Source organism: Nycticebus coucang, chromosome 22 (assembly GCF_027406575.1).
Source record: "Nycticebus coucang isolate mNycCou1 chromosome 22, mNycCou1.pri, whole genome shotgun sequence".
NCBI lineage: Eukaryota > Metazoa > Chordata > Mammalia > Primates > Lorisidae > Nycticebus > Nycticebus coucang.
This window is the reverse complement of record NC_069801.1, coordinates 28,229,044-28,239,729: the sequence shown is the minus strand read 5'-3', so window position 1 is coordinate 28,239,729 and position 10,686 is coordinate 28,229,044. Positions and strand designations below refer to the sequence as shown.

The window sequence follows — 10,686 nt, the reverse complement described above, 5'->3', positions numbered from 1 at the left end:
GGGAGCTGCCAAGGGTGCGGTGCCTGTGGCCTCCCAGGGAGTTGTCTGGTGGGCAGTTGGTGGGACCCAGGGGCAAGTCCAGGCTCAAGGGAGTTTGGGGAATTGTCGAGGTCTAAGTGGAGGTAGGCAAGGGGGGTGAGGCTGCTCAGGGAATGTGTGTCCATGGAAAGAACAGAAAATTCCACAGACTTGAGGATTCATGAAACACCTTTTAGCTCAGATGTACTCAGTGAGGTCTGGCCTGTGGGGACACACCTCCTGGACACCCCGACAGACCTTGTCTCTGACTTGCTCTCAGCACTGGCCCCTCCACCTCAGAGGGGCTCACCCCCCAGGACCTGTGCTGGGTGGGGAAGTGGCAACCTGCTGGACATGCTTGGAGAACTGACTCCTGCTGGGCATGGGGCCTCCTGGGTCCTCCTTCTGCCTTGTCCAGCTGGCTGCAAAACCCTGACTGTCCCAGAGTGGCCTCTGCCTTTGGGCACTGCCCAGACCTTCTGTGTGTGCAGTGGGGGTGATGGTGAGCCTGGATCTGAGTTCCTGGCACTCAGGTACCTACTGAGTTTGGTCTTGGCCTCCTTTCCAGAGTCATCTGAGCCCCCTGCTTTCCTATCCACCACTCCCCACCTAGTCTGCAAAATATGGCAAAAATCACATTTATTAAGACTTTTGACGTACCCTACTGGCATATACAGCCCTCCCCAAGCCCTCCTCTCTTTTCCAGAGACTCAGGACCCAGGGACCAAGATGCCTCCCACATTGGCTCTGAGTAAGCTTCCTGAGGTTCACAGCCTGTCCTGCTTCAGAACAGATGCCACTGCCCTTGTCCATTTTCCTGGGTGGCCTTGGGGGAACATGAGGAGGTGACCCGGGGATCCTACCTGCCAACCTTGCAGGTTATGGATACCCACCTGCATCCATGGGGGCTGACCCGGCCTTCATTAGGACAGAGTTCCCGTCCTCGGGGTGCCCTCCCTGGGAGAGGACGTATGGTGGGCATGTGTCAGGTAGACAACCCCTGCGCCGAGACCGCCGATGTCTGGGGCCGAGGAGCTCCATGCACCTCTTGCCCACCAGGTAGAAGACTTCACAGAGGTTGAGCAGGATGCAGATGGCAGCTGTGGTCACCATGAAGTAGGTGAAGACCTTCTTCTCTGTGGGTCGGGAGATGTAACAGTCCACGGTGTGAGGGCAAGGAGCCACGGAACAGGCCACCACTCGGGGCATGTCGTAATCCCGGTAGAGGCGGTGGAAGATGTACAGGAAGGTGGAGTCCACGGCGGCCTTGAAGATGAGACTCAGCAGGTAGGTCCACCAGAGTCCACCCCGCTTCTTGGTTGGGTTGTCGTATAGGGACCGGGCGTTGGGCCCGTGTTTCAGGCGGTGCTTCCGTTCACGGTCCTCACGGTAGGCCACATGCATGACCACAAGCAGCGAGGGGCATGTGACCAGGATGAGCTGCAGGGCCCAGAGGCGCACGTGAGACACAGGGAAGAACTCATCATAGCAGACGTTGGGGCAGCCGGGCTGCTTGGTGTTGCAAACAAAGTCCTTCTGCTCGTCGTCCCACACGTCCTCAGCCGCCACCACGAACACCAACACACGGAAGATGAAGACCACGGACAGCCAGATGCGGCTCACTGCCGTGGAGTACTTGTTCACGCCGCTCAGGAGGCCCTGCAGAAACGCCCAGTTCATGTTGGCTGTGGCCTTGGAATCTCACGTGGGCAGTCTACACTTGGGCACCACTCACTCCGGCTTCAGGAACCCTGAGGCCGGGGGGAACCCCGAGATGGGCGTTCTTATTGATGGCACAATTGACAAAACCCTTTCACAACCACTGTGTCATCACGTCCTCACTCCTAATAAGTCAAAGGGATAAGGACTATCCTTGTTCCCATTTATCAGGGTGGAAACTAAGGCTCAGAGCACCTGCCCAACACTCCACAGCTGAAAGTAGCAGAGCTGGTCTTGAACCTTGGTCTTCAGGTTCCAAAATCAGGGTCTATTTTAGTCTACAAAGTAATAGATACATGTGAAGATAATCAGCCTGCATTGCCATGCCAGAGAGCCTCTTTTACCCAAGTTTCAGCCCCATGGTCACACGACTTCTAAAGAGATAGTAGGAAGGCTTGGATAGCCCACTCTCCCATCAGCTGCCGGGGCTGGACCAGGGCAAGATGGGGTGGGAGTGTATCCTTATCACCTGTCACATTCATCCCACGTTTACTGAGCGCCAACATGAGCCTGCCTTGTGCTGGGCACAGTCACATCATCCCCTGGGAAGATCCTGGAACAGTCTTCATCCTTATTCTTCCTGTCTGGCTCCTGGAAGGAGGGAGATGTCCCCGCCCTGTCATTTCCTCCCAAACTAAACAGAAGCTCTTTGGAATCACTGTGGCCTGGCATTATCTCTACTACCCCTGACTGGTGCTGGGACCTAAAGGCTGACTGTCTGGACTACAGTGGGTACCTCTGGAATTTCAACCATTCATTCCAGCTTTAGGGAGGGACCTGGGAAGGGACAGACGCCAGGTTGTGGCTTGGTCTGTTCCCCACCACTTACTTTTTCTCTCCTAGGGATACCTCCTCCCTGTCTGCTTAGTAGCTGTCTGCCAGGCAAGTCTCTCATTATTTCTGTTCAGGCCCCATCCTGTGCACTGCAACCTCCACACCTGTTGCCTGGAGTCCCCATCGTGTTCCATCCCCAAGCCCTGCCCTTCCTTCCTTTGTCCCTGACTCCGTCTCAGCCTCTCCAGACATCTCACCTTGGGACACTTTCTGTCTTTCAGGGAAGGATGCATCACCTGTGCTCGAATGGTCAATTTACCTGTCTTTTTTTTTTTTTGCAGTTTTTGGTCGGGGCTGGGTTTGAACCCGCCACCTCTGGCATATGGGGCCAGCGCCCTACTCCTTTGAGCCACAGGCACCGTCCTTACCTGTCTTTTTTACACACTATATCTCATTCATCACCATTTCCCCAGGACCAGGCCTGGCCCAGGGAATACACAATAGATACTTATTAAACTGACTTGATCCTTCCTCTTCTCTGGTCCTCTACCCTCCCTTTAGTCTAGCAGGACCTTCATTTCCCTCGGAGGAGCTCCAGGGACCTTGTCCCTCTGGTCCCCCTCCCTGAAGTCTGGTCCACAGCCTGAGGGTCCCTGGGTATCCTCAGTCCTGCTTGTCCCTTGCTTCCCAGATCAGTCTCCTGCCCTATTTGGTCCTCACCCTTCTTGGGTCCAGTAGCTGCTCTCCTGTCCCTGTGCTTGCCGATTTGCTGGTCTGCCCACGGGCCTCCTGGAGGCAGCTTTTGTTCTTCACCTGCTGGGTGGGGCTTTCTAAGCCAATGAGCCAAGCGAGAGTGATTGGGTGGGCAGGAAGGAGGGCGGACTTCCCCAGCCTCAGAGCAAACACCTGCGGCTCTTTTTGGCCCACGTCTTTCTTCTATCCCGCTGGGCCTGGCTGGGCCTGGCTCCCAGGTGGGCGGGTATGTGGGTGAGATGCAGGGGCGTGCAGGGGCCTAATATCATCATACCCATGGGACTAACCCTGTCCCTTTCTGTTGTCCCATGGTCCCTGCCTCCTTGTCCTCAGGCCTCTCTTCTGCCCTTTCTCTGAGTCCTTAGCTGCTGAGATCTATGAAAAGGGGCAACCTTGATTCAGTTCAGAAGTGCATTCTGTCCTGGTGGGGAAATTTCTGGGGACTAGAGCCTGGGCTGCTCTTGGAATATGTAGGGAACAGATGGGTTGGCTATGGCTTTTCTAGACCAGGGTACCTGCTGCCCCAATGGTGCCAAAGAATGTAGGTCAGCAGCATGGAATGTCCCAGCTGGCCTATGGCCAGGCACAGACTTGCTGTCTGTTCCCAGTGAGCCTGGGCCTCTGGGGATGGCCTCCCCAGAAGCTGGAGTGTGACCCCACCTGTGTTGCAGGGGAGCCTGGGGCCTGTGTCCTGGCTGGGACGGTGAAGGTTAATGTGCAGCCAGGGAGGGGCCCTCTGCCTCATTTTCACAAGCATTTATTGAGCACTTCCTAATACCAGTGACTAACATTTATGTGTCCTTTCACAGCTGGCTAGTCCCTAGCCATGAACTCATCAGACCTCACAATCACCCCATAGGCTAGGTATTATTAACCCATTTTGGAGAGGAGTTAAAGTCACTTTCTCAGAGTCCCAGGGGAACTTGGGTCTGTGTGCAGGTGTTCTGACTCCAGAGCCCATGAACTTCCCCCTATAAAACACTCCCCGAGGGCTAAGCTCCACACGCTTCAACTTGCAATGGGGATAAAGGCAAGACTTGAGCATGAGCAGGTAGCATGGTCCCCAGGAATGCTGGGGGGCCCCTTATCTCCCTGGGTCAAGTACAGCTCTCTGCAAGGGCAGGGAGGTAGACACAATGAACTGACGAGAGCCACAAAGGCCAGACAACAAAAGGACACTTGGCGATCAGCAAATGTGTTGGATTTTATTAAGGTGCTTGCACACTTGTGCTCTTATGAAACCCCCCTTACAGCGCACCTGTGAGGTGGTGCTCAGTACCTCTGTTTTACAGAGGTAACCGAGGTGCAGAGCAGTGGGGAACCTCACTCACAGCCACATGCCGGGGCAGGTGGCCGGAGCTGAGGCATAGGAGTCGGATCCTGGCCTTTTGCCTGCTCCCTTCTCACACCTTAGCACCCTCACTCCCAGGGGACACCTAGGAGAGATGCTGGAACCTTCCAACCTTGGTCTGACCCATCAGCTCAGTCCAGGCAGCCCCTCACAGGATGGTTCTCGTCACATAGTCTCGAGGGTGGTCTGGTAGGAGAGGAGGGGGAGTGTAAGAGCCCAGGAAGATGAGGTCGCTTGAGAGGAGGTCGTCCTGTTTGCAGGGAGAGGCAGCACGGTGATGCCCTGTGCACGTGGTATGGGCATGTCTTGTGGCCCAGCACTCACGGCACCTCTTGCCCACCAAGTAGGTCAGCTCCACGAGGTTGAGCAAGATGCAGATGGCGGCCGTGACCACCATGAAGAGGGTGAAGATGTTCTTCTCGGAAGGCTTGGAGATGAAGCAGTCTACTATATTGCCGCAGGGAGTTGCGTTGCACTTGACCACACGAGGGAGGGTGTATTTGGGGTAGAAAGAGTGGAACACATAGAGGAAGGCAGTGTCTACCCCAGCCTTGAACACCAGGCTGCAGACGTATGTCCACCAGAGCCCACCCCGCTTCTTGCCAGGGTCCAGGTGGAGGCACCCACCGCTCTCCCCAGTGGCCTCTTGGTACCTCTTCTCTCGAGCCTTGCGGTAGGCCACGTGCATGACCACAAGCAGCGAGGGGCATGTGACCAGGATGAGCTGCAGGGCCCAGAGGCGCACGTGGGACACGGGGAAGAACTCGTCGAAGCAGACATTGGAGCACCCGGGCTGGCGGGTGTTGCAGTCAAAGTCCTTGTGGTCGTCGCTCCACACGCGCTCAGCCGTCACCAGGTACACCAGCACCCGGAAAATGAAAACCAGGGACAGCCAGATGCGCCCAAAGGCTGTGGAGTATTTGTTGACCCCACTCAGGATCCCCTCAAAGATCCCCCAGTTCATGGTGGACCCAAGTGTCGGCTGCTCCTGCAAGGAAATGATAATAATAATTCTCCATGTTTATGAAATACACACTCTGGGCATTTTGTAGAAATAGGTCATCGCATTTAATCTTTACCTTGACCAGAGGAACCAGGTTGTTTTACTGTCCCCATTTTATGATTGGAGGAAGCTGAGGCTTAGAGGGGTTTACAGGTTATGCAATTATCAGGTGCAGAGCTGGCATTGGAGCACGGTGATTAAGTTTAGAGCCCAACTCTTACCCATAAAAGTGGACGAAGCAGGGTTCCAGGGCACCAAGCATTCCTCTCACCATCTGAGGCCCTGGTCTTGGTGAAGACTCAGGGAGTTGGGATGTTCTGCCTTCTCCCTCTGTTCCAACCCTGGCCTTCCTCCTCAGGGTGCTCAGGCTTGGGATGATTTCACTCCTTCCTGAGCACTGCTGTCTCCCCTCGGACAGCCCCCTCCCAAGGGCTGTGGCTGGAGAGGAAGCTGGGACCTAGTCCCCTAATCCCTATCTGGTCTAACCCTGTAAATATCCAGGCACTGTGCTGCTCAGGTATGATTCACTTGAAGCAAGGTCAGTAGCAGTCCAGCTGGAAGGTAAAGTAGGGAGCAACAATTCTTTTTAAACAGTAGGCTTCCCAGAGTAGCCTGGTATTCCAGCATTTCCCAAATCAATGTTCCATGGAGCCCTGTTCCATAGGCTAGCAAAAGGAATAGTGAGAGAAAAGGATTCTGTGTCCAAGAAAATTTGGCAAACACTGGCTTCAGCAAAGCTGAAGAAGTCCCTCTGGTCAACTATGCTAATATTAAGACATTCATTTTGTGAATCACAGAAAGAGGGACAAAATATGTGGCATTGCCCAAACTCTGCTGACCCCAGAACCCCTTCTGTCCCCCGTGCATCTATTACCATCTTGTGGAATGCCTTTGATACAGGGTTCTCCCATTAAGGGCTGGACAGGGACCCCTGTTTCCTAGGCCTGGGGAATTTCATGTAAGTTTCCTCGGCCCTGGCAATTTCATGTAAGTGGGTCTCTTCTGAAGTGGACTCCTTGCAGATTTCCTCAGAGTTGGAGGGACCGGATTCATTTGTTAATACACTCATCAACATTGAAAACATGTCTTCCAATTACCAAGTGTAATTCTCAAGACTTTGTATTCCTCTAGAAGAAAAGACCCCTCTGGTGCGAAGCTTCTCACTTGGTCTTTCCCTCTGCCAGAAGCTCTGGTGCTTTTTATTCCTTCTGTATTCCTTTCTGTCTATTAAATCCTATCTTATCACTGATCTCTGTGGTCCCTGGGTTGGAGACCAAGGACCTACTGCAGAAAGAAATGCTGCTCCAGCCAATTCTGCTGGTGAGTGATGAACTCATAGAATGAGATTTACCTCCATTTAAGGACTGTGACTGTTATGCAGAGTGAGGGGTGCCCACATCCTCTGCCTGATTCCCAGGGGCTCCACCAAGACCCACATGCTGCAGTCTCACCCTGCTGTGCACCCAGGACCCCATGGAGCCTATGTGTATAGCCTCTTGCTTCAACTGGTTTGTGATGTACTCCCAGTCCGGTCTAGGCTGGAAGTCACCAGGCTGTCCTGTGTCCCTCTGTGCTAAAGCACGGTGGTAACAGCCAATATTGATAGGTATTTATGCTGTGCCAGGCACTGTTCTGAGCACTTTGCATGAATCAATACAGTATTTCACAGCCACCTTAGAAAGGAGTGTGATTTCTTTTTTAGATGAGGAACATGGAGCACAGAGAGGTTAGTTCATTTGCTCACTGTTATATGTATAGCTAATAAGCAGCAGAGCTAGGATTTGAACCCAGGCTAGCTGGCTCCAGAGCCCACTCTTAGGGGATTGTTCTGCTTGGGCTTGAGCCCCTTTCCTCAAGTTTTGGTGAGCTGCCTGCTCATCTGTGCCTACCCCATCCTCCTCCTCTTAAATTCTGGGAGAGGGAGGCTGGGGGTCCATTTGCCCCCTTTCTTGTCTCTCTCTACCGCCTGCCACTTGGACATGGGGCCCCTGCTCTGAATCAACAGCCTGTCTGCTCAGTCCTGCCTAAGGTAGGCGGGACTCCTGGCAGCCACTCAGGGAACACCCAGGGAGGCCCAGCCCTTAGCCCCAAGGGCTCTCACCCAGTGTACCCCACTTGTGGTGGGAAGGGCGTGGCTTTGCAGGCCTAGGCAGAGCCTCCTCCTGCTCAGCACTGCCCCACACAGCCTTCTCCCACTCAGTTTCCGGCTCCCACTATTGCCCAGCCTGGGAGGGCAGGAAGAGTCCCGAGCAGACAGGGAGGAGCCCCTCCCTCCTCCACTGTCAGGACTCAGGGTGTCTGATGTATCCAGGCCACTTCCCGCTACTCCCCACCAGACAAGTCACTGTCTCCACCAGGTGTGCCAAGGGCCAGGGCACATCTGGACACAGATGCCCTTACCTGAGTGGCTATTCCTCAGTGCTCTCCTGGCTCTTGGCAGCGGCAGTGGGACTCAGCAAGTAGCTGGAATTCATGTCAGAACCAGAGAGGGCTTCTGGGGAAGCCTGTTCCTGGGACACAGCCTGCCTGGGTGTGCCAGCCCAGCCTGAGAGGAGGAGGAGCTGTGGCCAGCACTGCCATTGGCTGGGTCTAGTCTCCCCAGACTGCCTCTGAGGAGGCTCAGACAGTTAGGGGTTCATCCTCCCAGGGTGCTGAGAGGAAACTGTCTCTAGCATCCTCTCAGGGAGGACCACAGGTCCACTCTGCTTATCTTCCTATCCCTGGCCTTGGGTGGAAGGCGCTGAGGCCGGTCCTGCCTCTCATTACTCTTCAGATGTTCTCCATGCTGATTCCCTGGACTCCTCCAGCTTCCACGGGCTGCTCTCAGTTCTCCTCTCTCTGGTTGCTCATTGGTGGCTTCTGTTTTCGCAGCTCTGGTCACCTTTGGAAATTCCATGCCTCTTGGCCCTGCCCCAGGTGCTTTCGCCCCTTTAATTGCCCCAAAGAATACCCCTGATCCCATATTTCTCCTCACGGGTCCAATTCTTCCTAGGTGGGGGATTTGCACCTGGAGCCCACATGCCTGCATATGGTGCCCCACAGCCCTGCATCTGGCCCCTCACCCCTACATCTGGCCCCACACCCCTATATCTGGGCCCACATCTCTATATCTGGGCCCCCACACTTGCATCTGGCCCCATACCTGTGCATATGGGCCCACACCCCTGTATCTGGGCCCCCATGCCTGCATCAGGGCCCACAGCCTTATATCTGGGCCCACATGCCTGCATCTGGCCCCATACCCGTGCATATGGGCCATACCCCTGTATCTGGGCCCCCATGCCTGCATCAGGGCCCCACAGCCTTATATCTGGGCCCCCATGCCTGCATCAGTGCCCCACAGCCTTATATCTGGGCCCCCATGCCTGCATCAGGGCCCCACAGCCTTATATCTGGGCCCACATGCCTGCATCTGGCCCCATACCCATGCATATGGGCCACACCCCTGTATCTGGGCCCCCATGCCTGCATCAGGGCCCCACAGCCTTATATCTGGGCCCACATGCCTGCATCTGGCCCCATACCCATGCATATGGGCCACACCCCTGTATCTGGGCCCCCATGCCTGCATCAGGGCCCCACAGCCTTATATCTGGGCCCACATGCCTGCATCTGGCCCCATACCCATGCATATGGGCTACACCCCTGTATCTGGGCCCACATGCCTGCATCAGGGCCCCACAGCCTTATATCTGGGCCCACATGCCTGCATGTGGCCCCATACCCGTGCATATGGGCCCACATCCCTGTATCTGGGCCCCCATGCCTGCATCTGGGCCCTGCACCCCCTGCATCTGGCTCACAGCCCTGCATCTGGACCTCACACCTCTACATCTGGTGCCCCACACCCCTGCATCTGGGCCACACACACCTGCATCAGGGCCCTGCACCCCTGCATCTGGGCCCCTGCACCCCTGCATCTGGGCCCCTCACCCCTGCATCAAGATCCATGCCCCTGCATCTGGGCCCTGCACTCCTGCATCTGGCCCTGTACCTTGCATCTGGGCCCTTCACCCCTGCATCTGGTGCCCCACACCCTTGCATCTAGTCTCCACACTCCAGAATCTAGAATCTTACACCCTGCTAGTTTCTGATCTGTGTAATTTACCTGTTTTCTTCTCTGAACAACGAGCATCCCACACCTGTGAGGGGTGTCATGAGAGGACAGTGAGCACCATGTGGTGCAATGGCTTGAATACACAGACTGGGGGCTGCAATCCCAGCTCTGCGACTTTCACACTGTGGGCTGCCTCTGCTCGCCCGTGAAAGTGGGAAAATAGCAACACCTACCTTGTGGGATTGCTGCATGAATTCACCCCGCCTTGGAGGTAAAGTGCCCAGCACAAAGGAAGCCCTTTCTACAGTTGCTTTTAACATATGTAAACTGCCCAGCACAGGCCTCACAGTGGGTACTCAAAAGAATGTTGCTTCCTCTCTGTCTCTTTTCCTTATTCCTATGCCTTTTCCATCTGAGATGTGGGTCAGGTGGAGGAGAAGGGAGGGAGAGAGACATACTAGAGAAAATCTCATTTGGATGAATGTTACCTTTGGGTCAAAAAGCCCAAACTCGAGCCAGGCAGAGACTGTGGAGGAGGCAGAGAGGCGGGGCAGGGGTGCCTGTGGAGGGGGTCCTCATTAACACAGACACAGTTTGTTTGCCTAATTAATTTCTAAGATGCCTCATACAGCAGGTCACACGGGGTTGGAATTCAATAGACAGGGTGTCCAGGAGCCACAAATACCACACGTCCACAAGCAAGCACATTGTAGTCTCACACATACACACTGAGAGGTTATGAACTCAAAGATGAAAGATTATTCTGAGGGGCGAGATGAAAGGAAAATGGAGGCACAGTTGTGTGTGGTCAAGGTGGCCTTTATTCCACCTGGACGCAGGTGGGATAAAATCAGAACAGGAGTTCCACATGTGGGCAATGGCGGATAGGGCTTTCTATCTGGGCTGGAGGGTAGGAAAAGTGGTTGGGGAGCCAGGGATTGGTCTATTTACTATTTCCTGGGAGGGACATGCTTCCTAGGAAAGGGATCCTTCCTGGGCGGGTCGGTTCTG

At 54.9% G+C, this 10,686-nt stretch overlaps 2 protein-coding genes across 2 annotated transcripts; both read right to left on the bottom strand.

Annotated features, from left to right (window-relative positions):
* Nucleotides 1-897: 897 nt before the first annotated feature.
* Nucleotides 898-1,698, bottom strand: GJB4 (gap junction protein beta 4). The gene has a single exon (XM_053576584.1). The coding sequence runs from the start codon at nt 1,696-1,698 to the stop codon at nt 898-900; it is 801 nt and encodes a 266-aa protein (XP_053432559.1).
* A 2,762-nt stretch (nt 1,699-4,460) lies between these two features.
* On the bottom strand, nt 4,461-8,129 carry GJB5 (gap junction protein beta 5). The gene is made up of 2 exons (XM_053576583.1): nt 8,007-8,129; nt 4,461-5,597 (listed from the first exon to the last, which is right to left on the bottom strand). Exon 2 carries the CDS (start codon nt 5,577-5,579, stop codon nt 4,764-4,766), a length of 816 nt encoding a protein of 271 aa, XP_053432558.1. The 5' UTR covers nt 5,580-5,597; nt 8,007-8,129; the 3' UTR covers nt 4,461-4,763.
* Nucleotides 8,130-10,686: the final 2,557 nt, after the last annotated feature.